Below are 27,904 nucleotides of genomic sequence, written 5' to 3' on the forward strand. Positions count from 1 at the left end.
CACTTACCAGGAGGCCTGGTGCATCCCATAAGCCACAGGGACATGCTGGTGGCAGTGGGTGGGGTGAGACAGGGAACACAAGGCACACTATGATGATGTGACAGAGGATGGGTCCCTGAGACGCTGGGTCGCTCCCACCCCTCAGCAAACAAGGACACAACAATGGCTAGGAAAATAGAGTACAAAAATCTCATACAGGAAATAGTGGCAGCACACACTCATGTCCCTTGGCGAGTCTTCAGAGCTTTTTTTCTTTTAAAAATGTTTCTGTTTTGTGTTTTGGGTGAAGCCTCTGCCAGCTGAGGCTGCCCTGGGCAGGACTCGTGAGGCCCCTTCTGGGAGCTCCCTGTCACACTTTTTTTTTTCTTTTTTTCTTTTCTTAAGAAAGGAAATTGAGAAAGCTTGGAGGGCCCAGTGGTTTCAGCTTGCCACCCAGCTTATTCCAGTCCCCTGCCAGGAAGAAAAGCCCTGTCTATTTCCTGTGCAGACCAGGCAGAGCCATCGGGACTGGCCCAGATGAGCAGGGGCCTAAGTGTCAGGCACAGGTTCGGGCCACCATTTCCAAGTGACCTCAGGCCAACTATCTCAAGACATACATTCTCTGACGTCCATGTGTATTTGTGCTTGTGGGGTGTGAACCTAGGTATGTGTATATATATCTGATGGTCCTAAAAGAGCAGAAGCCACCCAACTTGGTTTGAGGTGGTCCAGCCAGACCCCAGGAGCATCTCCATGGCTCCTGACACCATGGAAAAGGAGACCACCCACCAGATGCTCATCCAAGTCCTGCCCTTCACAAAATCTCTTTGTCCACACTATGTGGATCAACAAGTAGATGGATAGATGAATAGACGGACAGCAGCACCTTCCTGCCTGCCTGCCTGCCTGCCTGCCTTCTTTTCTTCCTTCCTTCCTTCCTTCCTTCCTTCCTTCCTTCCTTCCTCCCTTCCTTCCTTCCTTCCTCAGTCCACTCCTCTCTCCTGTGATCCGATGTTGGGGTTCAAGCTCCCCATGGTGGTCATTAAGGCCCCTACACGGATCCTGCCGAGATTTGTAGAAATGATATTTAATACTTCTGGAATGATTAGAAATCTGAGAACAGATTGTGGGTGGCTACGCTGGGCTCCAGGATGTGAGAGCTTGACCCTGCTTCCCTGCATGGGGTCTTGCCCTGCGGAGAAGGGCCAGGCAACTTGAGTCCTGACCGAAGGGTGGGCAGGCAGAGGCAGGCAGACCAGGCAGCAGCTGTAGCTTCGAGAATGGCACAGCAGTAGGCCCATGACGAGGCTGGCTTCAGTCAAGGGAGAATTGGAAGGCTGAGACGCTTGGCTAGGTGAGCAGGCAGGTGGGCCAAGAAGCAAAGGACATGGAGCCTACGAAAGGCCAGGGCAGCCAGGCCGCCTGCAAAGGTGCCCATAGCTGCTGTCGCTGCAGCCACTGCTCTGTAGACTGTAGTGGTCATCGGCATCACTGCTGCTGCCAACACTGTCCAGCTCCCCAGGGCCAAACTCCATGCCCTCTATATCCACCTCTGAGAGAACAGAGAGAGGACGGGTCAGGGAGGCCTCTTCCAAGGAAGCCAGCCTGAGGCTCCCAAGTTAGAACCCACAGTTCCCTTCTATGGAAGTTGAGCCTGGGTTGGGGGAGATAAGAGAGGCCCTGAGGTGGAAAATGCTAGGATGCTTCCAGACAAAGTCTTGGGTTATGAACCCAGACACTGCAGCATGCTGCCCAGTGGTGAGTCATTCTCTGCCTTCACATAGCCCTGTCATGGCATCTATGCCTCATTGTTTTCATCCCTTCTTTGTGCAAGGCCATGGGATTACTGTAGTACCACCAGCAGTTAGCTCAGGTAGCACAGACACCTTGTCACCACTAGCACCATCCCACCTTAGGCACTTCCTTGTTCCCCTGGAACACTGCAGATACCTACACCCAGAGGCCAGGACTGGGCTGCCCAGCTCCTACCTTGCTTGCTTAGGCACTCACCTTGCTCTGAGTCATCTGTGGACACAGCAGAACCAGTGCTGTCTGTGCGCACACGCTCTACACTCTGCACCGATAGCTGCTCCAAACGTCTCTTTAGGAAGCGATGCTCCCTCTGAAGCTGCTCCTTGATGCTCAGTGCCCTGCGGTCCTGCTCCTCCAGTTTCTGGGGATAGAGGGAAGTCTGTGATCTGTGAGCCCATAGCCAAGAAGGAGTAAGCTCCCTTGGGCATAAGCACAGAGGCTTCACAGGCAGGATCCTTACCTTACAGGGCCTGCTAGACAAAGCCACAGGGTGCCCAGCCAAAGGCCTAATACGCCCTTCCTCACCCGAGCAAGGTGACCAGTTACACAGCTTGGTCTTTCATGCTCAGCCTGATGACTTGCTGTAGAATGTCCAGTGCTGCTAGCCAGCCCCAGGAAGTGGAAATGCGTGGGCTTTCAAGGCCTGAAACACTATCATCCAAACTTTGGCAGGCCCCTCTCTCCAACCCTACTGTGAGAGCTCCACCTGCCCTCATGCTGGGCTTTCCCTGAGTTTACCTGCCACATCTGAGAATGGAAAAGCAGCAGGAAAATTGCAAGCAAAACACCTGCCAGGAAGCCTGGTGTATCCTGTTAAGGCAGACCTCCCACCTTCCTAAACCCTCCCATGTGGGGGCCCACCTGAGACACTGTTGTTCTTGCATATAACTCTTCCAAAGCTACTACCACCCTCTGCAAGTCCACACCTGTGAGGCAGAGGAGGCCCTCTAAGAGAAAGAGACCTACCATGGTTGACTCAAATGTCCAAATTTAGGGTCCCAAGAACACTAAATAAGCAGATCTCAGTCTGAAGGCCTTGAGGGATTGCCTCAGGTAATATCTCCCTAACCAACTTACAAGAAAAGCCTCTACCATCCCCCATTCTCTTTAAACGTTGCCTGCTCCCAGTCAGACTGTCTATGAAGACATGATGACCTCCTCTTCCTCCCTCAACTCTACCTCTTCTTCCAGCAGCTGGCCTTCCATAGCCCAGTGTTATACAGAACTATCTGTAACAGTCTGGAGTCTAGCCTGTCCAGCCTACTACACCATCTCCCTGCCAATCACCCCTCAGCAAAACCCAACACAAGTCACATAACCTCCACACCCCCAGTCAGCTCCCACTGGGTCTCCCATAGGCTCCTGACACGCACCTGCTGAGGTGGCTCCACCACCCACCTCCAGGTCCTCTGAACCAATGCTGCCCAAGGGTGGGGATGGCTGGGGGACATCAGGGTGGCTGATGAGATACAGCATGCTTACCTTGATGTGCATCTTAGCACGCTTCAGGAGGCTCAGAGTAGTGTGGCGTGTGCTGTCAGGGCCCAAGGGTACCAGCTGCTTGAGCTGCTCCAAGTAGAGCCTGAGTTTAGCTCGTCTGAAAGAGCCAGAGACAGACCATCAAGCGAGGTAGCAGATCCCACAAAACTATGCTCATGTGTCTGGTACAAGGTGGAACGTGGCCTGCTGGGCCCTCCACAGGCCTCTGTGCCGCTGTAGGCTTGCCTTTGGACTGCCCCCGACTCTGTCTCAAGGCTGGAGTATCTGGATCCCTCTCTAGGAATTCCCTCCTGGCCTGGATAATACTTCCCCTCAAGAGCAGCCTGCCACAGATACCTTTGTAGATATGGGTGTCCACATGATCCCACAGGGCCTAAGAGCCCAGGGAACAAATACTCTATCACCTATTTTGCCCTATACAGTGTGCTCTCGTCGTCACAAAAACATGAATTGATAAGGTTAAGGGGTGCTCAGCTCTCTCTGCTGAGTCTGTGGTCTCACTGGAAATTGCATTATTTTAGACTTTTCTTCCTGTATCCATTTGTGTGAATCTATTTTTTCACAAAACTGGAACCACATTCCTAGTACTTGTTCATACGCTGCAGAGCTTTCCTGCCTGGTCTAAGGGGTAACCTACCTCCAGAGGCTATCTCTGACATCCATGAACAACAGGCACTGCTGCCATGTCTGTACCTTCCACCTGTCCAGGATCTGCAGGAAACCAGTGTTCTGCCCAAGTAATGCCTGAGTATGGAGCTAGCCAGGCCCTATAGAGAGCCAAGGTGGACAGATTCTTAGAAGTGTAACTGGCAGGTCAGGGACAGGTTTTGGTTTTGGTTTTTGAGGATTTAGCCTGCCGCCCATCTGGCCTCTCATGGCCAGTGCTCACACATACTCCTTTAGCAGTGTTTTGTTTTTAATGTGCCTATTTGTTCTGTAAAGACAAGAGAAAAAGGAGGTGTAAAGTCGGATGGGTGGGGAGGTGGTGAAGATCTGGGAGGGGAAACCAAGACTAGAATATATTATATATAAAAAAGTCAATTTTCAATTAAAAACTAAGAGTGGCATCATGCTGGAAGTTTCTATCTGTTCCCTAGTCACAGAGCCCAAGCACACCCACAGATTCCATCAGTCCTAAAGTGACTTTGGAAAGACAGCAGGCAGGAACAGCCATTTCTTGGACAGAGAAGGGGATCCTTGGGAACAGGAAGAGACTGTAGAGAGATGTTAACAGTCTCACACACACACACACACACACACACACACACACACACAGAGGGTAGGGGTGCCACCCCTGGCCATTATGCTTTTCAATCTGCACCCACTGCTGACAAAGCACTTTCTCACCTAGCATCCTGGCCCAGCACTCTGAGGCCTAGAGGTCCTTTTGGTGAACTGGAGTTAGACCTTTGGAAGAACTTAAGCACAGGACTGGGGCTGGACTTAGCCAGGAGGCAGGGTGTAAGTGAGAGTTGTGTAAGCCCTAGACTCTGTGGCAAAGCTAGAGGATCTTCAATCTCACCATACATAGACAGGCTCCTGGCTCCATGCTACTGTCTGCATGGTTCCCCTCCCAGAGTCCAGATCTCTGCTTCATTGCTTCCAGCACAGTGAGCATCCAACCCTAGGAACTGAAGGGACTAGAGAATAGAGCTGGGCTAGGGAGCAGAAGTGGAGCCTCCTGGAGATAGATTCCATTATCTGAGGCCAGCACTAGGATATGGCAGGTGTAGGGTTCCCCCCAACCCCCATGAACCCTTCTCAGCAGGTATACTTGTAACACAGCAATTCCTATAACCACATAACCATGTCAGCAGCAATGGCTTTTTGGAAACTGACAGAAAGTGCAAACTGATAAGAAACAGTATTCCCAAGCTCCCTGTTTTAGAGATGACCACACTGTTGTTTCAGTGTATCTGCCTTTCCAGTTCATGAGTGTTAAGTGGAAACATTAGGATACAGAACCACATATGTGACAAGTGACCCACTTTTGTTTAAAAAATAAAAAGAGCAGACGCACACAAGAGACTCAACAGAACACAATGAAGCACAGGAAGCGTGCATCTCCAGGGATGCGGCTGGCAACGTTTATTTCTTTAGCTTTGTGCTCATCTGTATTTTCCAGGTTTTCTATGCTTTTAAAAACCCCACATTTACTTTTACAATCAGAGAAAGACACATTTGTACAAGAAAGAAACACAGCTGAAAGACAAATAACAGTAGGAACGCACTTGCAATACATATAAAAGACAAAACGATTAGTATTAGTGATATTTTGAGCTCATACACATTAAAAATAAAGAACGCTGCCTCCGTGTAACAATGAGCAGAGGTGCAGAAGACAAGGGGCAAATCTGACATGAAAACGGACTCCATCCCACAGGAGATCAGGCAGTGGAAGGCAGACAAATGAGCAGAAGCTCACTTCCTCCTCTGTACCAAACGGAATGTACAGAGGTGGCTGGAAGTCACTTAGTGGCACATGGGGACCTATCACAGCACTGCCTCTCTGGTTCAGACCACTGGACAGTACTTCTAGTCTACTTCTAGACTCCGGGTTCTACAGAACCATCCTGAAGACTCAGCTCAACAGTGCTCAGGCCAGAGGAAACCGGGGATCCGATGGCTATGGGCCTCTGCAGGCTCTGAGGCCAGGGAGGCTACTGGTACATAGACATGGGTCTGGAGTACTTACATGGGACTGGGTGAAGATTCCAGGTAGGGAGAGTGGGTAACAAAGGCCCCTTATCATCTCAGGGGCCTCCAGGTAATCAAGGATAAGGTCTCTGGGTGGGTGCAGGAAGCACATGAGTAATACCTTAGAAAAAGGTTTTCTTCAAGAGACAAAGAAAAGTCACCTGACCATACACAAGCAATGTCAAACTAATATGTCAACCCAAGCATAGGAAGAGTGCACACCCTGGGCTGAGCCTGTGGTTAGTGAGGGGATGTGGGGAAGGTCCTCCCCGATTATGAGCATCACAGTCCTAGAGTCTAAGATGCTCTGGGATCTCACTGTATCCTCCCTAAAATCACTATAGCACACCAGACTTAAAACACTCATGACTGACCCTATGCATCTCAAACTTGTCAAACCCCTGTGCTTCTAAAGGAGGCAGAACTTCCCCTGGAATTCCTGCATTTCTATCAGCAACAGCCCCATTTCTCCTCACAGCTCAGCCATTTGACATCACAACACCTACTGTTTCACCAAAAACCCCTACTCCTCAAAGAAAGGCCCAAGAGCTGGAGGTGGGAACTTGGCTCCATGCCAGGGTCCCCTAGCACATGTGGCCCCCAGTCCTGGCTGGATGGCAGAGGTAGGTTCCAGGCCAGGTTATTGGAGGAAAAGCAGTGGCAAATCCTACCAGTCAGTGGGATGGCAAAAGGGAATCCCCATTCTTTTCTATTTATTAGCATCTTTTAGCTGTTGCTAACAAACATGTCTTTTGTGTGGTTCCACATGGCTGCATCAGGCACTTGTGGCCAGCCATGCACGAGCATGCCAGGAGTACTATGGCAGGCCTGAAAAACCATCTCTGTGCCTGGGTTAGGGTTAGGGGCCAAGCTGAGGGTTTAGATCTGACCTCTGACATTTCATGTACCAAGACATTCCAGGAGTGCTAAGGGCCAGGAAGAACACTTACAGCTCTCATCAATACTAAAGACCAAAAATTAGAGCTGAGCTAGGAGGGTTTCCAGGCCCTGAGGTCAGCAGCAAGTGCCAACTTGGCAGATGTACCAGAAATACTGACCTACAGTAGTGGGTAGTGGGTAGTGGGTAGTGGGTAGTGGGTAGGGTGGGTGGGTACTGTTCAAAGCTCCAAAAGGGGAAGTCCCACAGGCCCACCTGAGACTCGCTGACAGACACTTCCAGTGAAGGCAGCGTCTAGGGTCTGCCTCTGACAGCCTTCTGGGCAGCTGGCCAGGTGTTTCCTTCCTTCCTCAGGACAACACACAGCCCTTCCTTCGGCCAGCATCCAGGAACACCTGGCATCGATCTGTAGCCAGCTGTGACTGATGGCCTTATCAGGGTCCAAGCCCCAGGCTTGTGGACCTTTCTCAGAGCTGTCTACATCTATGGCCCGATCAGCTAGGTAGAAAGACCTTGCCGTGAACTGGGTGTTAGAGAGCCCCCAGGATTCCCAACAAATCTTACCCTGTCTTAAATTATGAGCCTCCATGAGACCCAGTCTAACTATAGGCTTGTGGAGGATGGCAAAGACCAAGACTAAGGTCAACAGATGTCTGCAGGGGGCAGAGGTCAACACTTATCCTCCCTAGAGGTTGCTTTACTACCCTCACTACCCACTCTTGCCTCAATGGCATTCCTCATCTGTCTTCACTATCAGGTATCCTCCCAAACACTGCTCCTCGGAAGTCCTCACATAGGCCAGGCCATTGTGCCTGAGTCTGAACAAGGTGGGTTGATCTCTTCTGACCTAGGAGCAACCCTGAGCCTGCCTCACTCTGGCTTCCATCCCTGTGGTCTGGCCCCTTGGGAACCCCCCAAACACACAAGCAACTGCAGGAAATGCATCTCCTCAGGGAACATGGTGTTCTGTCCCTGCCCAGCCACCCGCCCCAACTAGAGTCCTGAATCCCGGGAGAGCGGAAGTTGGCGCTGCACTGGGCGCAGGCATGGGGGAGGTGGGGGAAAGGAAAGAACTGGCTGGGCTCCAGACCTTTCCAGTGTACCCAGGAGGGATCATCTAGGATGCAGAGCTAGGTACCCCACCCCCCACCCCAAACACCAAGAAGGCAAGACAGAACTCGTCCATTTTATTGATAAAAGCAGAGGTCAGGACAGAACTATTGCCTATTATCTCTCAGGGGCTTTCCCTGGTCCTGGCATGGGGTCTACTGCTTATGAGGCTGCCTGGCCTAAAATACCTCTGCGTCCACTTACGATGCTGCTGGCAGACACAAGTATCTCATTCACCTCCCAACTCCCAGGGTTTTAGCCACACCTTGTCACCACTGGCAGAGGGAAGACGCAAATGACAAAGTGAAGTAGCCTCATGGGCCACCAGCCATACCAGGAGCTGACCAGAGCCAGGGTACAGGGATAAAACCTGGGCCTGCTGTCCTCCTGTGATGCTCCAGTCATGCAGAGCATCACAGCTCCTTAGAAAACAGACCTCAAAAGGCACAGAGAAGGGAGAGAAAGGGATGAGTGCCTACCAAGGCCATGGTACTGAGAACTGAAGCACAGTCCCCAAAGGGGCTTAGGCATACCCAATCACACCCATGTCCTCTTCCAGAGAGCCAACTCAGACAGCACAAGGAGCTCCAACTCCTTGGTACCTGTCCAGTTCTGACCCTAAGCTAAACACCAAAGAATATGGTCTGAGCCTAGCCCTTGCCTGCCAATCCAAAACTGCCTGAGAACAGACCCTAGTCCCCTCTAGAATTGGCCTTTCTAGAGCCTAGAGCATAGCCTGGTAACTCAGACATATCAGGCCAGTAAAGTACCCCTTCAGTGTGGGGGGTTGGGGAGGCAGTCACATCCAATAGCTCATGGGAATGGGGGCACCACTTACCTGTGCTTTTCTAGTTCGTTGTGTGAAGACCTGTTTAGAGAGATAGAAAGACAGGGCTCACTCCGAGGCCCAACAACAGGAGCACAAACAACAGCGGCTCTTTGTAGAGAGCTAGGAGCCCTCACACAGTGGCTAGGAGGACCTAGGTCCACGATATTTCTTGATGCTGAGAGCTAGGGCAGGTATACAGCTGCCTATCAAAGACTAGGGTAACCTCACACTGAATTGTGAGGATTGGGGGTTGGGGGGGGGGCAGGGTACAGAGATGCAAGTAGATCTAAGGGTCCCATGGCCACACAGGCCTATGGTGGCTCTAGTTGGCAGGGATGCCCAGGTGCCCAGCCACCTTCCTCTGCTCCCCCTTCTCTGAGGCCAGCTGTGTCCTTATAAGTAATACAAGCCACACACAGAGAACCAATGGCAGGTCAGAGCATGCAAAACAGAGGCCAGGCCCTCAGAAGACAGGATGATCCTGTCCTCCCATGGCCACCTCTGCCATACAGATAGGAATACCCAGGACAAAGCTTTTAAAGCCGAGTCAGCTCACAGGGGCATTTGTGAGAAACACATGCTTCCTGGGCCTGCAGGGACACAGCAGGATATAGAAGATGGCCAATCCCCCTTCTCTCCAGAGCTGCATTATGTAGAATATGTAACCCTGAGACCAACTTTACCTTCCCTGGGAACAGTGACCCCGTGGGTTGCTTGAACCCCACTGGCCAAGCCCACTCACCCAGACCAGACTTCTGAATACCACAGGTGTCACTCAGGTTTCCAAGTGACTCCCTCAATCTAAGGGAATGCCACAGACCAACAAGGGCTTCTACATCCCCAGGCTGCTGCAGAAAGCTCAAGACACACCCAGACCAAGGCCCTCCCTGTGCTCTGCCGCTGCCCACCTGTCCCTTCCTCTGCTGCTCTAGAGCTTGGATCTGGGGTCTTTTACCAAAAAGTGTGCACATTCTGCCTGCCCCATCATCTACTGAAGCCATCAGGGTACTAGCTCACCTATCTCTCCTCAGGCCCTGGATTTCTGGGCTCTCCTGTGTAGTCTCCAGGCTCTTCCAAAACCTGCTAGTCACTTGGGCTGGGCCAGAGCCTCAGAGTCCCTCCACGGACCAACCAGAGCCAAGAAGGCAGTGCAGAAACTCCTTGATGGCTTCTGGAGAACCTGTCTTCCAATTCCCCAAATGGCAGCCTGACTGGGTCTGTAGGTCTGCTAGTTTGTGTAGCAGTCTAGGGTCAGCAGGAGCCTTCAGTATTGAGGAGCCCCCTCACCTCCACAACCAGAGGGTAATTAATACTTGTCTTGCCAGCTCCCAACCCCTGGACTAGAAGGCCACTCTTTAGCAGCATGTAGGTTGGCCTTTCTTGGAACTCTTCTTGAGTCCAGAGATCCTGTAGGGGGATGCGGGGGGGGGGGGGCTTGTCACACAAGTTCTAAAAAGCACCTGTGCCTGAGGAGAGGCCATGGTTATGTCAGATGCTGTCTGGGCACCAACTTGATCTGACCCTCCTGCTCACAGTCTCAAAGAACTTGACCCTACAGGTTGGCTCAGGCTCCCTCCCATGGAGTCACTGCCATTAGAGACCTATCCACCTCTCACCCTAGCCTGCTACATCAGAGCCTGTCCTTCATTTTGCCAGGGCACGGAAGCCCTATAGGTTCAGAACTGCCCTTCCACATCTGGAATCCCAGCTGCTCAACTGAGCTGGCTGAGAAGAGCCTCTGAGCCCTGACCAGGCAGGGAAGGGCTGTGTCTGCCACCCCTAGGCTTTCAGGGAAGCTTTAGGGAAGATGCACCCAGGTCAAATCAGAGAGGCTCTATGCACCCCCTGCCCCTTGCACCCAGTTCTCCATCCCAGCAGAAGGTAGAAAGCTAGGACTTCATCCAGGAACAGGAGGCAGAGGTAATTAAGTGGCTCTGCACGAGTAACTGAATCTGTCTATGCCTTGGCTTCCTCGGTTGTAAAATGGAGATCAAAATAAGGCTTCATTTACAAGGCTGGGCCCGATTGCTTACTTGTATATATGGCAGAAGCATTCAAAGGCCTCAGCTTAGGAATGCTACCATTCCTATCAGCTGTGGGTACTCCATGCCCCAGGAACCTGAGCTCCCAACCTGGGGTTTAGGGCAGACAGAAGCTGGGGCCAGCCCATCTCACTGTGGAAGCTTGGGGCAGTGAGGCCTCTGTCTCAACACACTTATGTCCTTCTGCAAACTGCCCAAAGCCAGAGACCAGGGGCTGGGACTCAGGCAGTTGGTAATTCAACCAGTTCTTTGCCAGGCCTAGGACACCACAGAAATGGGTCCTTGTGCCAGCCTCTCTGTTTCCCAAGAACAGACAGGCCACAGGAATGAGCCGCACCCTGTGCCAAGGGGCCCTGAAGCCCCCAGCCTGCCAGGGAAGCTCTCAGACTGACCACACCAGAGTAGCTGGGCCAAGGTTGGCCCCTAGACAGTGTCAGGTGTGCCATGGTCCCCACTGCAGCCAGGAAGGTGGAACCTTTAGGAGTCCTAATCATACCTAAACCTCAGCTTCAAGCTTCCTCCAAACACAAGGCCAAGGCAAAGAGAGTGCAGTTGGGCCTTGAGACTTTTGGGAGAAATAGCTCCCTGCAGCTCTTCCCGACAAAGCCAGCCCTAGGCTTGTAGTTGGAGTTTTCTTGTCATAGGCTGCGCAGGACCTGTAGGGTACCCAGGGAGGGATGTCTCTGTCCAGGCTCCTGGAGATAAGGTGCTAGGCCTAGGAGCAAAGCCAGCTCCGAGAAGTGCAAGGGAGGGAGGAGTCCCCAATTCGGCCGAAACGAGGGAGTAGCGGTCGGCACCAACTGACAACTCCTCTCCGGTCTGGAAAAGTCCAGAACGACTCTAGGCGAGCGCGGCCGCTGTACGCGTGGCACTGTTTACCGCGGCGGGGAGGCGCGGCCGCGGGAAGATGGCGACGCGCGGGCGGGGCCGGCACCTCCTCCAGGCCGGCCGCCCGGGTGCGCGCAGGACTGCACCGGGGACGCAGAGAGGACGGGGACACTCGGGCGGGGCCGGCCCGAGCTGGCTTGGCACAGCGCGCGGGAGTGGGAGGTGGGGGTTGGGGGCGGTACCTGTTGTTCGGGGCCTTGCGCACCAGGCCGGCCGTCTTTGTTTTCTTCCTGGCGAAGTCGCCGTCGAAGGGCAGCACGGAGGCGTAGCCGTGCTCGGCCTCTGCGGGACAGACGGTGCGGTCAGCGGCCCCCTGCGCCCGCCCGCCGCCCGCCCACCCTGGCACAAAGGGGCGCGGGCTACCTCGGTCCCTACGCTCCAGGTACTCGGCCGCCTCCAACAGCAGCAGCAGAGAGTTCAGCTCCATCCTGCCGCCCCGGACGGCGGCGGCGGCGGCTGCCCGGCGCGCTCCTGCCGGCTCTGCTCGCCGCACGCCCCGCGCCTGGCGGCACACCAGCCCGACTCGCGGACTCCAGCGCTGGGCCGCCACCCTCCGCCTCAGGCCCTCAAATTGACACATAAGTCGAGCAGCAGTCGACGCAGCCAATAGGTGTGGGCGCTCCGGCCTCGGGGGCGGGTTCCTGGCTAGATCTGACCAATGGGGACTGGCCGAACGCCTCGGGCAGGGCTGAGAATGTTGACAGATGCGAAGCTTGGCTGGGATAGGCTGGCTTCAGTAGTAACAATTTAGAAGCCCAAGCTTAGCAACAGCACGTGGTGGCCCAGCCCCAGTGCTCGCTGACTGGCGGCCATCGTGCATGTTAAGTAGGCATTCCACGCCGATTGGGCCAGATCGGTCTATGTAAATTGAGTCCGCGGACCAATGGCCGGCGACGGGGCGTGGGGCCAATGAGGACGCCCGGGCAGGACGGGTTGCCGTGAGGAAGCGCTGCGAGGTGGGACTGCTGCCCGGCCTACCCGGGGGCCAGGAGGACGTGGACCGTGTCTCGGGAGACACCAGGCAGGATGCACTGCGGACACGCGCCCCGGCGCTTTTGTCGTGCCCATACATGTCGTGAGCAACGACCTGTTGCCTGCAGTCAGCTGTACCAAAGTCTAGGTGAAGGACCAGGCTTGGGGCCTGATTGGGGCGGGAGCTGGGATCTCGCTAAAGAACTGCAAACGACACCTGTCTCTGTATGAATAGTGGCTTCAGGGAAGGCTAAAACTTGGGGACAGGGACGCAGACCATTGGAATCTAAAAGCTTCTTAGATGTCAGACCCAAGGTAGGCAGGATCAGCCATCAAGGATGGCTGAAAAGGAAGGTCACCAGGCTTAAGGAAGAGGCACCAAGATCTACTGACACTACTGAGCGAGAGGGATCCGGAAGTGTAGTCTGTTTGCGGTGCTTGGTCTGAGGGTAGGGCCATTCCAACAGCCAGGCTATGGTGACAAGAGAGTAAGTAAGCTCTCCAGCAAGCTCCTGGCTGTCTTAGCCGCCCTAAACCCTAATGATCCGAGCCCCTCATGCTGGCCTATAGATGCACAGGGGACAGACAGCTCAAGATGCCCTAACACCATCCTCTGTATCCAACTCCCCCACCCCCACCCCTTGATCCTCTCTCTATTAGGCTGAGGCAAAACAGCAGGCTGGAGAGTTCTGTGGGAAATAAGGTGGCTAGGTAGCAGCCCTTAAAATGGAAGGAGGCTATTGTAGAAAAAAAAATTGATATTGAACTTTACTTTAGGACCAAGGTGGATGCATTATACACACTTCCTTGTGGCTCTCCATATGCCCAATATGCAGATAAGGGAACTTGCAGTGTCCCCTTGAAATAGAAAAATGGAGATTAGTGCTCCCACACTCACGGCTGTTAACAAGCTGGGAATGTGGAAACCAGAGCCACCTTCCTCCCAGCCTGGGTGTGAGCCACAGATGTCTGACCTGTGGGGCAAGACTAAGAATAACAGGTGCTCTGATGGAGCCCGGAAAAAAAAAAACAAAAGAGGAACCTCATGCTGCCATAAACAGTCCTGTCCAGACACTGGAAGAACTCCTTGGTGTTGGTAGAAGCGACTCTCTGACCAACCCCACAATCACTCCAGGGCCAGGGCAGATTGAACCAACTAGTCTGTAGGGCTGCCCAGAGTTGTAAGGGAAATGGGTATCCATCTTTCTGGAGCATTGAGGCCCATGCTCAATGCTGAGCTCTGGGCCCCTGAACTTAGCATGGGGACCCAGCAGCTTGAAGGATGCACCCTTGCTTTGGCAAGCTGGTGAATTGCTTCCAAGCGCTAAAGCAAGCCTGACCTCCCCAGCCTGCTGCCTCCTGCTATTGGGACGGGATGTTCCAGTGTGCTGAAGTGGAGCACAAGGGTGACCATAGCCTCCTAGCCTGGGAAATTTTTAATCTCAACTGAGGACACTAGCTCCCACCAGCTGCATCCAAAGACAAAGCACTTTCCAGTGCCAGAAGTGCTCTCCCTCTCCAAGAACATGTGAAAGCTGGGGGCAGTGGGCAGTGGTGACCTGATAAGTGAAGGTCGGCTCATGAGGCGTCCCAGGAGAAGACAGCAAGCCTGCTGCTCAAGGAGGCTGCAGAATGAGCTGGCTTCCCGGGGGAGATCTGGAAACCACAGCTCAGAACAGGAAGTGGCTTGCAAGTACAAGGGCAAGTTTGTCCCCTGTAGAACAGAAGGGTCTCTCCACCCATGGCCTTCAGATGGGGCAGGGACATCAGCAGTACCTGTATGCATCTGTGTTCCAAAGTTCCTAGGATCTGGGGAAAGGAGGCATCAGGCTGGCCAACTAAGACCACCTTCCTCATCACAGGTCGCGGTGACATGCCAGGCCCATCCAGAGAAAGCCAGACAGAGCCCAGACTTTCCCAGTTGGAAACTGCAGAGTCCAAGGTGGTGAGTAAGAAGGAAGATACCTCCACTCTTGGCACTGCATTGCCCCAAGTCCTCAGTGCTGGCTTCCCTCACAAATGGTAAACTCAGCATGACCCAGGAGACAAGACCTAGGGCTTCCCCTGGTTTGGGTAGGTGACCAGGGAAAATAAGTCTGCCTGGCCTTTCCCTAGCTGGCTTCCCTACGTCCATTTCTCTGACTAGGAATGAGGCTAGCAGCCATTTCTGGGACATTTGGAAGATTGACCAAAGAGCTTTGGTCCGGTGTGAGAAAGGGCTGCTTCACCCCCCACCCCACCCACCCCACACACAAACACAGTTCTGAGAAGCAGCTAGAAGGCTGCTCTTAGGTATTTCCCCACTTACCCAGCCCTGGCTTCCTTTCTCCAGGACCAGGATCACCAGTTTTACAGTAGACAGCACCCCTATACTTTCCTGTCCAGGTATGGCAACACTCCCCAGGCTTCTTAGAACCAGGGAGTGTTCCACACAGCCAGAGTAGAAATGTTGGTGAGGCCTACTCCCCCTCCCCCTCTGATTACCTGACCCTGACCCTGACCCTGCTCCGACCCCTCACCTTCGGCCACTTCAGTCATTGTAGTAGACACCCACGGCCATCAGGCCGAGGCCCTAGCATCCTTTTTTGCTTAAGTCCTGGCCCGCTTGTCAGAATCCTGCAGCCAGCACCTGCCTCTCCTCAGACCCTCAGTAGGTGGCGCCCACAGGAGAGGTCTGGGTCTATAGGATGACAGGCCCAGCATGGAAAGCCAAGATGAGCTCAGACCTCCAGAAGCCTCTGCAGCCTGCACACACAGGCCAGCTGTGTGCCTACAACAGGGAAGACTACATGGAGGTTCCATTTGAGTCCCTTCCTGAGAGCCATTCTGGAGTCTACTACAGCTATGACCATTTGGCTCTCTAAGCCTCAGTTCCCCTAACTATAGAACAAGAATGGCAACCTCTAGCTTTTGGAGGGGCTCAGTGACACATTGAAGGATGTATGAAAAGCTCTAGGCAGTGGCAGGCTCCCACACAAGGCAGTGCCTGGATAGCAGGAGATGTGTGTACAGCACTCCTATGAAGCACTGCAAAGCCCTGGCCACGCCTATGGGGAAATGGAGCCGATAGGGGCAGGCTTACCCAGCCACAACCGGTCAGAATCTGGGGTGGAGCTGAGGCTGCCAGGCTGGCCAGTCCCAAGCGCCAGGCCTGGTCTCCAAGCACTTGGAGGCCTTCCAGAAAGTTTGACATGCAAGAAAACACTGTGTTCAGAATACAAAAGGAAGACAGGAAAGTCAAAATGCATCAAGATGTAATTAACTGTCTATAGAAACTAATATAGTGCCAATATTATTTTTAAATTTAAAATAAAACATTTTGTTGTATCTGTGAATGATTTGTGTAGTAGTTTTTTTTTAATTGCAAGTTTGCCCCCCCACCACTATACTAATAGGCCATGCATAAATTAACAGTGTATCTATTTAAATGAATTTTGTAGCCCCCCAAGGTCCAATCTTTCCAATGCTTTCACAGAAGAAAACATTTTTAAAGTCCACAAATGAAGAATGTGAGTGGATTCACTTGCTGCCTTGGGGTCTTCATGATAGGGAGGGCTCAGCCTGGCTGCCTCTGTTCCTGGACACATACGACTGTGGGGTCCTCCTTCCTGGAGGTCAGACATGAACCAGAGGGGCTGTGTTCTGCTCTGTGTGTGCTGCGGATGGGAGTCAGCACTGCTATCAAACAAGGCTTCCTGTGGGCCTGGGTGGAAGCACGGGCTTTGGAGCTAGAGATGGCAGGAGTAGGGACTTGGGGTCCTTATTTCCTCCTCCAGCTTTCTCTGCACATCCTAACAGCACCTGGCCCACAGGGGCCATAGACCCTCTTAATCAAGGATGCTGTTAGCTCCGCCCAAACCCTGCCTGTGAAAAGTACCCAGTCCTAGCCTGAGCTCTTCCTCCTGGCCTCCCAGGGCTTCCAGGACAGGTCTTTCTTGCTGTCTGCCATTACCGTGCCAGCTATAGACCCCTCTGGGCCCTGCACACATCTGCAGGATCTTGAAAACTATGGCACGGCTACTAGTCTATCTGTGCTGGGATTCTGTCTGGAATTAAGGTGCTAGTTACAATGGGATGACTTCTGCATGGGAGTACCCCACCACACACCCCACCAAACACTCCATCAAACACACATGCACACGCACACGCACACACACATGCTTTCCTGAAGAGGCACAGAGTGCCCCCTGGTGGCAAGTAGGGGCTGCAGCTAGAATTCTGGCTGGGTCAAGGACAGAAAAGGGAGAGGAGAATCAGGCTTGAAATCCATCCATGCCTACCTTACCACAGGACACGAAAAGTCCTTCAGAGTCCCATGTCCTGCCATATGCCCCAGGGTCACTATATGTCTGGCTTACAGCTACTTTTTCTTCACTTAGCCTAGAACTCAGCTGAGAATGCAGTGGAGATACCATGCTGCCTTCCAGCCAGGGCTACTCTGGGCTCCTTGGGGTAGGCCAATAGGGATGGAAGACAAGTTAGCTATTCAAATGAGCCACAAACAAGGGGGATATGCATCAAAGCAACCTCTAAAATCTCACGTGCACAGATGGAACCCCTAGAGGCATTTCTGTGGGCACTGAGTCGACCCCTATGGAGGTAACAAAACGGGACTCCACAGTGATTTAAATGAGACTGTCCCCTATGGTCTCAGATGTGTGAACACTTGGTCCCTAGATGGTGATGTTGTGTGGGAAGGTCTAGGAGGTGTGGCCTTGTATGTTACTGAGGTGGGCTTTGGAAGTTAATAGTCTTGATTGACGTCCAATTCTCTCTACTTCATACTGTGATAAAGGATGTACGCTCTTGGAGTTCTGTTCTGACACCATGCCTGCTATTTCCACCATGCTTCCACGCCACGATGGACTCAATCCTCTGGAACCTTAAAGCCCAAATCAACTGTCCTCTGTAAACTGACTCAGTCATGGTATTTTATCACAGCAACCGAAAAGTAGCTAATACACCAGACATGATCCTAGAGGTGGCTTCCTCTTCCCACCTCTGCTCTAGACCCACCCTCAGCTTGCCAGGCTCTCCTGCATGCCCCTGCAATCTGAGGAGGAGGCTTTGGAGGTTGCTGAGGGTCCCTTCCCAGGCTAGGAGAGTAGCCGGAGACCAGTGAGAACCCTGCTGCCAGCTGCCAAGTGTGGTAAGGTTGTCATAAGCTGGCACAACCCATAAATCCCAAGGATGCATACCAGGGCAACTAGCTTGGACCAGTTCTCGAGCTTTTCACTTCCCTGGCCGCTTCTGCATCTACTTCTGCATCTACTTCTGCATCTACTTCTGCATCTACTTCTGCATCTACTTCTTGATGGATTCTCCTTGAAGCATGCATCTCAAGCTCAGCTGCTGTCTGACCTTCATGAGCTTCAGTTTCCCTATCCATGGCAGGGGATCCTGCTCTCTTGAAGGACTGCCATGGGGGTTTATGAAGGGTACATAGAAACCTGGAACAACAATGATGGTGACAGCAGGGAAACTAAGGCTCGGGAAGGATAGTCTGAAGGAGGTCCTTAGGCTAACTCAAAAGAGCTGATGTCATACCTTGATCTCTGAGCATGCTCCATGTCTCTGCTCCCCAAGACTTCCTTCTTTTTTTATTTTTGTTTTTTGTTTTGTTTTGTTTTGTTTTGTTTCAAGACAGGGTTTTTCTGTGTAGTCCCTGGCTGTCCTGGAACTCACTCTGTAGACCAGGTTGGCCTCAAACTCAGAAATCTGCCTGCCTCCGGCTCCCAAGTGCTGGGGTCAAAGGCGTGTGCCACCACTGCCCGGCATTCCCAAAACTTCCTAGATACAAACCCCAACCATAGATGAGGCTTTCAGAGCCTTCTTGTTTGTTTGTTTGTTTGTTGTTTCAAGACAGAGTTTCAATGTGTAGCCCTGACTATGCAGGCACTTGCTCTTGTAGACAAGGTTGGCCTCAAATTTATAGTGATCCTCCTACCTCTGGATTAAAAGCACACACTACCACCACTGCCTGGCTTCTAGAGCCTTCTTGAAGTGTCTTAATCCTGGCTCTGCTCTTGGTGTTGGGATAGCTCTGCAGAAGAGTAGAGTGACCAGATAGCCTAAGTTTATAATGGAAGGTCCAAAATTTCTTCATCATGGATGTATGGGACAGTTGGTCATCTTCATTGAAAGGCACCTATGGCCCCAGGCCTTACAACAGAGCAGTTCATGGGGTAGAGCCCCTTACCCAACTCACAAAGGTAGTCCAATGCTGCCTCAGAAGGCTACTCATGAGCAGATCACATGGGAAAAGCACACATACACACACACACATGCACGCACGCACGCACACAACACACGCACACACGCACACACACACACGCACACACATGCACGCACGCACACACACACACATACTATTCTGACTTTCACTCCTTCCTCCCTCTGACATGGTAGAAGAGAAGGACACCATATTTCAGGTCTGGAAAATAAATGCCTGTGAAGACAGAGGTAGATACCACAGTATATTCCATGTGGGCTCCTGCAGGACCCAGCTTCTTGGTCAGTAGCTGCCTTCTTCAAAGGCTCACAAGGCCACCGTGGTACAGCTGGCTAGCCAGTGACACAGACACGGGTTGGAGATGAGCTAGGGAAAGGTAATTTTTCTGCATTCTGCCCAGGTTAGCATAATGATGGGGTCCAACTTTGGGAAGTAAGAGTCGCCAACCTAGCTGGACTCCCCTTTCTAACACTTCCACTCAGAGGGAACCTCACTTTAAAACATCAACCAAAAAAAAAGGGGGGATATGATAACCATTGCTCTCTCTCACAATCTCTCTTCCCTCTCCATTGTCACCAGTGTGGAGTGGCCAGAGGCACCTGCTGTGCCCCTTTCCCTAGCACAGGCTAGAGGTCTTAGTTATAGGATGGGCAACAGCTGGGAGTCAGGCACCTAACAGCAGCTAGAGAGCCAGACATCATTCCAAGATGGAGGACAGGTTTACAGGGGCAGAGAACAGCCAGCTCCTCCTGAGTGTTGACAGGAGGACAAATTCTGCTGTTCGACTGTCCCTAAGGCACAGATGCCCAAATCTTCCAGAAGAAAAGCCACATCATCACCTACACAACAAAGTCAAGGACTCAGTGTTCATAGAAGACGCCAGAGCGTGTGCAATCCGTAAATAGATTTATGGAAATGGTTTCGAATTACAGCATTTAGAAAATAAAAATAATCTCAATACATAATATTCCCTCTGTTATATACTCTCCCCCCACCCCCGCACAGAAGCCATTTTTGTGCATGTGTATTCCACTGCTGAGCAGCGATTGGATTTCATCCTATAAAAGAAGCAGTAGGTGTGTCATCTCTCTAAAAATAAAACTGTAATCATCATTGCAACGTGAAGCCTGAGATTGAAGCCTGAGGAGGTGTCTGTGCATCTCAGCCTGTCCAGGCCGCACTGAGGTCTGAGGAAGTGGGTTAGAGTCCCAGCAGGTGCAGAGGAAGAAGGGAATGTTAGCCAAGCTGCCTGATGGGTCCAGTCCCAAACACCTGAGAGCTCAGCCTATGGTATCAGTGGGTAGTCAGCCCCTGCTCCACCGGCAAGTGGCAATGGTGTAGATGCCAAAAGCATGCCTACTTCCCCTAGAGTCCACTGTGTCTGCTTCCTACATTCCCCCTTCAAAAAGAAATGAGATGTGTGTTGTTGAGGAGGGTGTGAGGCAGGTGTAAGCCCTAGGGAATGAGGTGTGTGGTGAACAGCAGGGAGTCCTGCTATGATGTTGAGGCCTAGAGCCTCCTGGCTTCTGCTTCCAGATTCTTGGCTACTGAAGAGAACACAGAATTGGCCCTCTCCTGCCTTGCTATGCACAACTGGAGCAAAGTGTCATAGATGGGCAAGAGAAGAGATCAACCCTGCCTAATCAGGTAACCTGACCTGGAAGCAGCAATGGGGCATCCCTGGGTCCCTCCTCTGAATAAAGCTGACCTCTCATTGGCCCATGCCAAGACTGGTGTCTCCACAGTGGAGAGGCCAGGGAGAGTAGACAGAGACTCTGGACCTTCTGGAACCTGGGCAGGCCTGCAGCAGCTGTGGCATGATGAGATGCGATGAGGCCCTCCTGCAGCACAGCCTGGACAGGGGCACACAGCAGGCACAGCACCTCCTTCCTGGAGATCTTGGATAAGACTCTAGGCAGCCTGCTCAGCTGGGACATGCCAGGCACAGCATCACATGCCCGTCTTGTCACTGTAGAAGGGTGTAACGTGGAACATATAGCAGTGTGTGCACACACGGACAGGCTTCACCTGTCCGTAGCGCGGAAGTGGTGCTGAATGTGATGAGCAGCGGGAACAGAAGATCTGGAAGCCAAGGAGGGATAGAGGGCAGTGAGCAGACAGGGCGTTTGTCATATCCTTCACACAGCTCTCCCACCCAAAACAGACAGGAAAATCATGGGCAGGAGTCTGTCTGGCCCAGACATTGCAGTCTATGGAACTGGAATTTTCAGGAAACTCTGGGTAGGGCTTGCCCAGTAAGTCAGGCTTCTTGAAAGTAAGTATGCCCTTCACCATAGCTACTGCAGGCTCCTTCTCAAACCCCTGCCTCTTCCACCTTGGAGAGACCAGGTTTGTACCTGGTACTACCTAGGAATAGCCTAAGACATGGAGTCAGAGTAGAGCTCAGAACCTAGACCCAGACTCTTAACACAGGACCACAAAAACAGGACTGAGTTCCCAGGACATCAGCTCTAACTTCTAAACCCTGTTGCCGTACCTGGGGACAGTCCCCACACAACTCTGAAGATGCAGAGGGCTGGCAGGGCCCCACCTACCTTACCACAGCTGCGACAGTGGTGCTTCCTGCGGATGACGGTGAAGGGAGCTTTACAGGAGGTGCAGAAGCCACAGGCCTCATCTGGCACCCACTCAGGAGGGTCTGTCACAACAAGAGCAGCAGAATGGCAAACATGGAGAACAGTCTGAGCTGGGGGTAGGGAAGGGTTTGAGGCCTAGCCAGTGGATAGACACCTCTCATTCTACTCCTCTGGTCTCGCTCTAGGCTTGTCAGTCACGGCCAGTGACTAGTGACAATGTCGGTGGACAGAGTCATACCCCAGTTGCAGGGCCGAGATCACGATGTACAGCAGTTATCAATCATCATGCCCTAAGAACTTGCCATCTCTGGTCACCCTGTCTAACCATCTGGTGAGACACTAATCCAGACTCCATGATCCAAGCACCCATTCAATACTTCACTAGCACATTTTGGTGCCATCTTTAGGCCCGTTCCCATAGAGGCACTGCAGTATTTCCAAACAGGCTAGGATTCCTTTCCTTTGATATCCAAGGGGCCTAGCTTCCAGCCCACTCTGGGTAGTCTCCATGTGATCTCTCTGAAGCTCCCTCCTCACAAGAAAGGCTTCTGCATCCCTCAAAACCCCCATTAATGTCCCAGAGTGTCCTGGGGCTGCTATGTGAGACTCTTTCAGTACAGGTGACATGCTAGGGTACTGGATATTGGCCAGATCAGAGACTTGTGACCACAGTCAGTCCTTGCTCCCCTTCCTAGAGCTTATACCTACTAGGCTGAGCTGCTAATCATAAGGCCCAAGGTTTTACAGCAGTAAAGGGGCTGTATATACCTAGTACTAAGGAGGAGGCAGAGTGGGTAGCCAACACCATTGGAAGCTGTGCCTCCAGATAGCCTGGATGTGCAGATGAATACGTACAGAGTAGCACCTCAGGCTCAGCAGACAGCATGCCAGCTTCACACCAGAGCTTCACACATACCTTCAAAGTCTCCATCTCGGGTCTTGGCTGCCAGTTCTGAGGATGACACAGTCTCCTGGCATAATGCACAGTCCTCCAGGGCCACGCTCCGCAGGGTCTGAGTTACTGAACAAGAGAAGGGAACTGCTGGGGTTTGGTAGGCAATACAGTAGATGCAACGGATTGTCCTTAGTGAGCACTTGGGTTCCCCTGATTTTCCAGCTCCCTACAAGCCTCCCAACCATCTCTCAGCAAGCAGAGCAAGTCACCTCTGTAGGTAGGATGGCACTGCTGGCAGAGTTCTCCCTAGCAAAGACTTCATTCTTTGTATAGTGTGGTGGACCCTGGGGGCACTTGGTAGTCCCTCTGCATGAGCATCTAGGCCTGAGTTCCCTGCACTGACTGGTAAGATTTCCTAGCCTGTGGTTCCCAAAGCAGGGATTTAAGGCCCTAGCATCTGAGAGCCCTGACCAGAGTATGGCCAAGGTGCCTGTCCTAATCTCCAACTTGACTCATGATTTCCAGAGGCAGCCCTGCCTGGATTGCCAGTCAGAATCTGGCCAGGTGGACCAGCTGGGCTATTCTGTATACCCAGGTACCTCATAGGCAGAAGCACTTGTGTGAAGATATAGCTGTCCCCAGACAAGTACCTCAGGCTAGCAGCAGGGGTCAGAGATGGTGTCTAGGGGCCACTCCCTACCAGGGACCCTATAGGGACAGAAGGCAAACTCCCTTCCTTGCCAAATATCTGTTTACCTGTTTGTGTATAAGGTATGCATGTACATGAAAGCGTGTACATGTGTGTGCCTATGGGAGCAAATGTGTGCCTTCAATGAACTGAATGTATATAAATATGAGGCAGCTGAGAGTGGATGTGGCCACCCTCTCCTAGAGAGGTGGGGGCCATTCCTCTCTTTTTCACTTGTGCTGGGCTGGGCTCTGAATACTTTGACAGGTAAGTATAACTAACTAACTCATCTAGTCATCTGGTCTAGTCGAAGATGGAAGGCAAGTTCTCAACCTCTGTCTGAAGTAAAATGTTGGATGGCCTATGCAAGAACCAGAGCCAGGGACCCACCTGCAAAGTGGCACGGAGAGCCATCTTCCCAGGCTATCCTTGTCTCCTCAAGTCAACAACCCCTCACATTTGGTTCAGCAGATCCTGGGATGTGTGTGGTTGCCTTGGTGTGTTTTTCTGCACATGGTGGCTGGCATGAGCCCTGGAGCATGGTCCTGCAAGTCTACTTACCCTTCTTTAGCTTCTCTCTGTCATCTGTTTCTGGCTTGGTGGCCATGACCTCAAACAGTGTTTTGAGAATACTTCTCAGGTCGCTAGCATAGTTCGTCTGCAGCTGGTCAGCTACACCTGACAGAGAAGCGGCAGGAAGACAGGAGACTGGGGTGAGCCAAATATACTGAGAGACCACACTGTCAATGTGCTGTGCAGGACCAGCCTGTGTTCATGGATCAGCAAGTGCCAACCCCTGGAGAGAGGATTCCCTGGACATAAGTATAAACTTGGGAATCAAGAGATAGGAGAGAATGAAAGCCTCCTATCTAACCTCTCCCTTGTTGCTCCCCGATATGTAACGTATCCAGGGCTCACAGCCACTACTAAACTGTGCTGGTTGCCAAGAGATACTCATAAAGGCCCCCATAACACCATGCCTATGACAGTGCTGGCTGACATCATAGAAACGAGGAAATCCAGATATGTCCACATTCTCCCAGTGCCCCATACTACACTGGCCTGAGTAACTTTTGACTGCAGGCTCACACAGCAGACTCTGCATAGCCATGGATCCCAGTGTAAACCCCACTCCAAGGTGGTGCCCAGGGCCTGGCTGTTTTGCTCACCTGCCCATCACTCCAGCCCACCCTGCTCAGCCAATCCTAGATGAAACCCCTCCCTCCCTGTAGGACAGATCTAGCCCCACCCTAGACTTGCTCTTCAGACCACACTGCGCTCCACTTTAGCCAGAGAAAGCTGGGACAGCCCCACTGTTCTTTCTCTCCTGAGGCACACACTGCTTGTTGTCCGTGTCCTACGTCTAGATCACGCACCTGAAATGCAGACAAACAGACGGTGGATCAGGTCATGGCTGCCATGGAACCTGGACCGGATCTTCTCTCTGGTGGCCATGGGGGTAGCAGGCATGGCTGCAGTGGCCACCTCCAATCTGGTGTTGTCTAAAGAGCAGGAACCAGACGTGGAGCTGATGCAGAGAGGAGAGGCAGGGCAGGTGAGTAGGGGTCACCACTAGGGACTTGTCTCACTTAGGATTTTCCACTGCTGTGATAAAAATCATGGCTAAAAGCAACTCAGGGGCAGAAAGGGTTTATTTCAGATTACGACTCTCAAGTCTCTCAATCACAGAGGGAAGTCAGGACAGGAACTCAAGGCACGAACCTAGAGCCAAAAACTGAATCATTGCCTGCTCAGCCTCCTTTCTTAGACAACCCAGGCCTACCTATCCAGAGCTGGCAACACGCACAGTGTTCTTGGCCCTTTCACATCAATTACTAATTAATAAAATGCCCCACATACTTGCCTACAGGCCAAGTTTACAGATGTGTTTTCTCAAGTAAGATTTCCTCTTCCCAAACATCTAGGTTTGGGTCAAGTTGACAAAAACCAAATAGAGGGCCTCTGAGGCCTGAGGGCAGCGGTCAGGGCAAATCTGTCTGCCAGTTCCCCTCCACGGAGTTGAGTTGCCTGGATGTGCTGTTTCCCATCATGTAAATGCGTCGGTGTGTCCATTTTAAAAGCTAAGGGACTTGACAAACCCCCGATCCAGCGGTCCTGCCTTGCTCTAGCCTTTGATTGCTACTTTGATGCACTTGCCCTTTCAGTGGGGCTGATGTGGCATTTACGACAGCTTGAACTTCTCTGCCTTGCATCCTCATTTATCATAATCCCCCAACTGCTATGGAGACCTTTCACCTCTCATGCAGTCTGTGGGAACAGAACACAGACCCTGAAATGTGTGCACACCTGACCCCCTGAGTCTGTGAGGGGAATGTAATTGAAAAGAAGATCTTTTCAGCTGTAATCAAGTGAAGAGTCTGGTATTGAGATTATCCTGGATTATTCAGAAGGTCCTAAATCCAAATCCAAGTGTCCTTGTAAGACACAAAAGTAGAGGCACAGGAACTCAAGATGGAGAGGAGACCACGCATCTAGAGTCTGGAATTGTAGTGATGCAGCCAAAAGACAAGGGTTACCTGGAGCTCCCTGCAGCTGGAAGAGGCAGGAAGGGGGCAGGTCCCTAGTGGCCAGATTTTAGATTTCTGGCCTGGAGACTCTAAGAGGATAAAATTTTGACAACTGAGGCCACTCATCGTGGTACTTTGTTATAGCAGCAACAGGATTTGCAAATACTCTCCACCTCCTAATACCTGTCCCTCCCCAACCCACCCCCTGGTGGCTGGTTTTTTTAGATTTGTTCTTTAGGAATTCATTCTGACAGTGCACAGGGGATTCATAGCCAAATCTCTGAAAAGTCAGGGCGCTAAACACTAAGTGGAGCAAATGCTGCTAAACTTCCAGCAGATTGGCCACAGAGCTGAGGCAGCTGAGATAACGAGCAACAGGAAAAGTAGAGAGGAGGCAAGAGACGGAAGGCTGAGAACAGAAAGAGATAGAAGAGGTTAGAAGACAGCTTAGCAGTTAGGAGCAATGGCTGCTCTTCTAGAGGACTGGAATTCCCTTCCCAGAACCTACATGGTACCTCACAATTGTCTGTAACTCCAGTTCCAAGAGATATGACTCCCCTTCTTGTGGCTTCCTCAGGCACCAGGTATGCATATAGTGTGCAAATAGACATGTAGGCAAAACATTTATATGCAATTAAATAAACACATGAAAAGCAGAAGGTTGGTAAGAACTAGAAAAGAGAATTTACAGGCCTTGGTTGCTGGAAGTTTCAGAGCGCTGCCAAACCTAAGTGCCAAGAGTCTGTCACCCGAGGCTATAATGTTCCTCACTGTGGCACTGAGCACACCAGCACCCAAGCATTCAGTAGTTCTACCACCGGCTGGCAACCCCTTCACACTGCTGCCAAGGATCAGGGCTTCTGATGGTTTAAGCCCACTTCAGTAAGCCTCCAATCAGAGTATTTAGGGCCACAAGCCTGCAGCATCTATACCCCCGAATAATAAGCCCTGCTTATAAGCTATTAGCCTCTGGGCCTGCCACTCTAGTCCTCACGTCCCTGGCACTCAAGGGCTCAGGACTGTCGGCACTGGGAGAGCTTTTTCTGTCTAGCACAGATTCTCCCCAGGCAGAGTAAAAGAACCCCCACTCAGTGATCAAAAGCAACTTGTGACCTCTACTGTCTCTCTTTTCCTTTTGGTGAAAACTCATTTATTTGTTGGTCTGTCTTCTATGCCAAATGCTTGTGGATACTTGACTATTTGGTGTGCTTTAAAGGAAAGCCTGCCCAACAGGAGTGGAAAATAGTATTTAGACTTCTTGTTGGAGTGTAAACTACTGAAAACCCCCTGGAAAAGTATTTTGGTGCCATTAAAATAAAACTGTATATACTCCCAATTCTATAGTTCAATGAACCATTTTTTTGACATAGCCCTGTACCCTCTGTATGCCTGCTGACACAACTGATCTTTGTGATAGCACTTCATGTTCCAGAAGAAAACTGGCAAGGAGTTCAAACCTCCATGATGGGATGCAGAGTCCTCTGCAAACTGACCACCCATTGCCATGGCTACCAAGGCAGGGGTGAATTGGCCCAACACAGCCCACTATAGGCATGTTAACCTACGTATTGTATGAGCAGTGGGAAAACACAGGGCTGTGCTCATGGATACAACCCTGGGTCCAGAAGCATTTGGGAAAGGTGAGACAGTAGCAACACTCAACAATAGAGAACTATGCAGGAAGGAGGGGCTGATTCTGGAAGAAGTCCTTGAGCCCAGTGGGTTCCTTTGTTCCTGGATGGGACGCTCCAGAGGTGTCTTCATTAGCATGCTCTAATGCAGCAAATGTTTACTGGTACCCAGAGAAAGCCTGGAAAGCTGGAGTCAGGGCGAGGGATGCTGAAGCACAGAAGCTGGGATCCTGCTGGGATCCTCAGGATGAGCTCCAGGCTCCCACATCTGGATGGCTCCATTTCATAGAACCCAATGGGTTCCTTTGCTCTAATGAACGCAGAGCCCTTCACTCTGCCAGCAAACCCCTGACTTCAGTCTGAGCACGTGGACCTTTCTGACTCTGGGCTGATTATTCAGGAAGAGGAAGAGACTTCTTTTCAGAATTCCCTAGCTGCAGTTGATAGCCTCACCAGCTGAGACCAAGCTGGACTTGAACCCATAAAGATACACCTGCCTCTGCTTTTCAAATGCTGAGTTTAAAGGCAGAACCACACCTGGCTCAAATGTTCTTTTTTTTTCTTTTTTCTTTTTTTCTTCTTCTTCTTTTTTTTTTTTTTTTTTTT

The 27,904-nt window shown here is 51.8% G+C and overlaps 2 protein-coding genes and 1 long non-coding RNA gene across 5 annotated transcripts in view; 1 reads left to right on the top strand and 2 right to left on the bottom strand.

Moving 5' to 3' along the window:
• Positions 1-1,044: 1,044 nt before the first annotated feature.
• Positions 1,045-12,339, bottom strand: Mxd4 (MAX dimerization protein 4). 2 transcript variants are annotated; one of them, XM_031341039.1, is made up of 6 exons: positions 12,119-12,338; positions 11,938-12,037; positions 8,835-8,864; positions 3,274-3,388; positions 1,990-2,152; positions 1,045-1,531 (listed from the first exon to the last, which is right to left on the bottom strand). In XM_031341039.1, the coding sequence occupies exons 1-6, from the start codon at positions 12,333-12,335 to the stop codon at positions 1,374-1,376; spliced, it is 783 nt and encodes a 260-aa protein (XP_031196899.1). In that variant the 5' UTR covers positions 12,336-12,338; the 3' UTR covers positions 1,045-1,373. The 2 variants fall into 2 exon arrangements, with proteins under 2 accessions (XP_031196899.1, XP_031196900.1); XM_031341040.1 differs by lacking the exon at positions 8,835-8,864 and having other exon boundaries at positions 12,119-12,339.
• Positions 12,340-12,628: 289 nt separating this feature from the next.
• On the top strand, positions 12,629-16,062 carry LOC116069210. The gene is made up of 2 exons (XR_004109909.1): positions 12,629-12,875; positions 14,590-16,062. It is a non-coding gene; the product is annotated as an uncharacterized LOC116069210 (long non-coding RNA).
• Positions 16,063-19,850: 3,788 nt separating this feature from the next.
• Zfyve28 (zinc finger FYVE-type containing 28) overlaps positions 19,851-27,904 on the bottom strand; it is a 91,849-nt gene continuing 83,795 nt past the window's right edge. For both annotated transcript variants that reach the window (XM_031341042.1, XM_031341041.1), the window contains 5 exons: positions 24,516-24,667; positions 23,701-23,817; positions 22,473-22,577; positions 21,515-21,618; positions 19,851-21,041 (listed from right to left, as the gene is read on the bottom strand). In XM_031341042.1, coding sequence (XP_031196902.1) covers positions 20,910-21,041; positions 21,515-21,618; positions 22,473-22,577; positions 23,701-23,817; positions 24,516-24,667 — 610 coding nt within the window. In that variant the 3' untranslated portion in view covers positions 19,851-20,909. The remainder of the gene's footprint in view (positions 21,042-21,514; positions 21,619-22,472; positions 22,578-23,700; positions 23,818-24,515; positions 24,668-27,904) is intronic.

Source organism: Mastomys coucha, unplaced genomic scaffold (assembly GCF_008632895.1).
Source record: "Mastomys coucha isolate ucsf_1 unplaced genomic scaffold, UCSF_Mcou_1 pScaffold22, whole genome shotgun sequence".
NCBI lineage: Eukaryota > Metazoa > Chordata > Mammalia > Rodentia > Muridae > Mastomys > Mastomys coucha.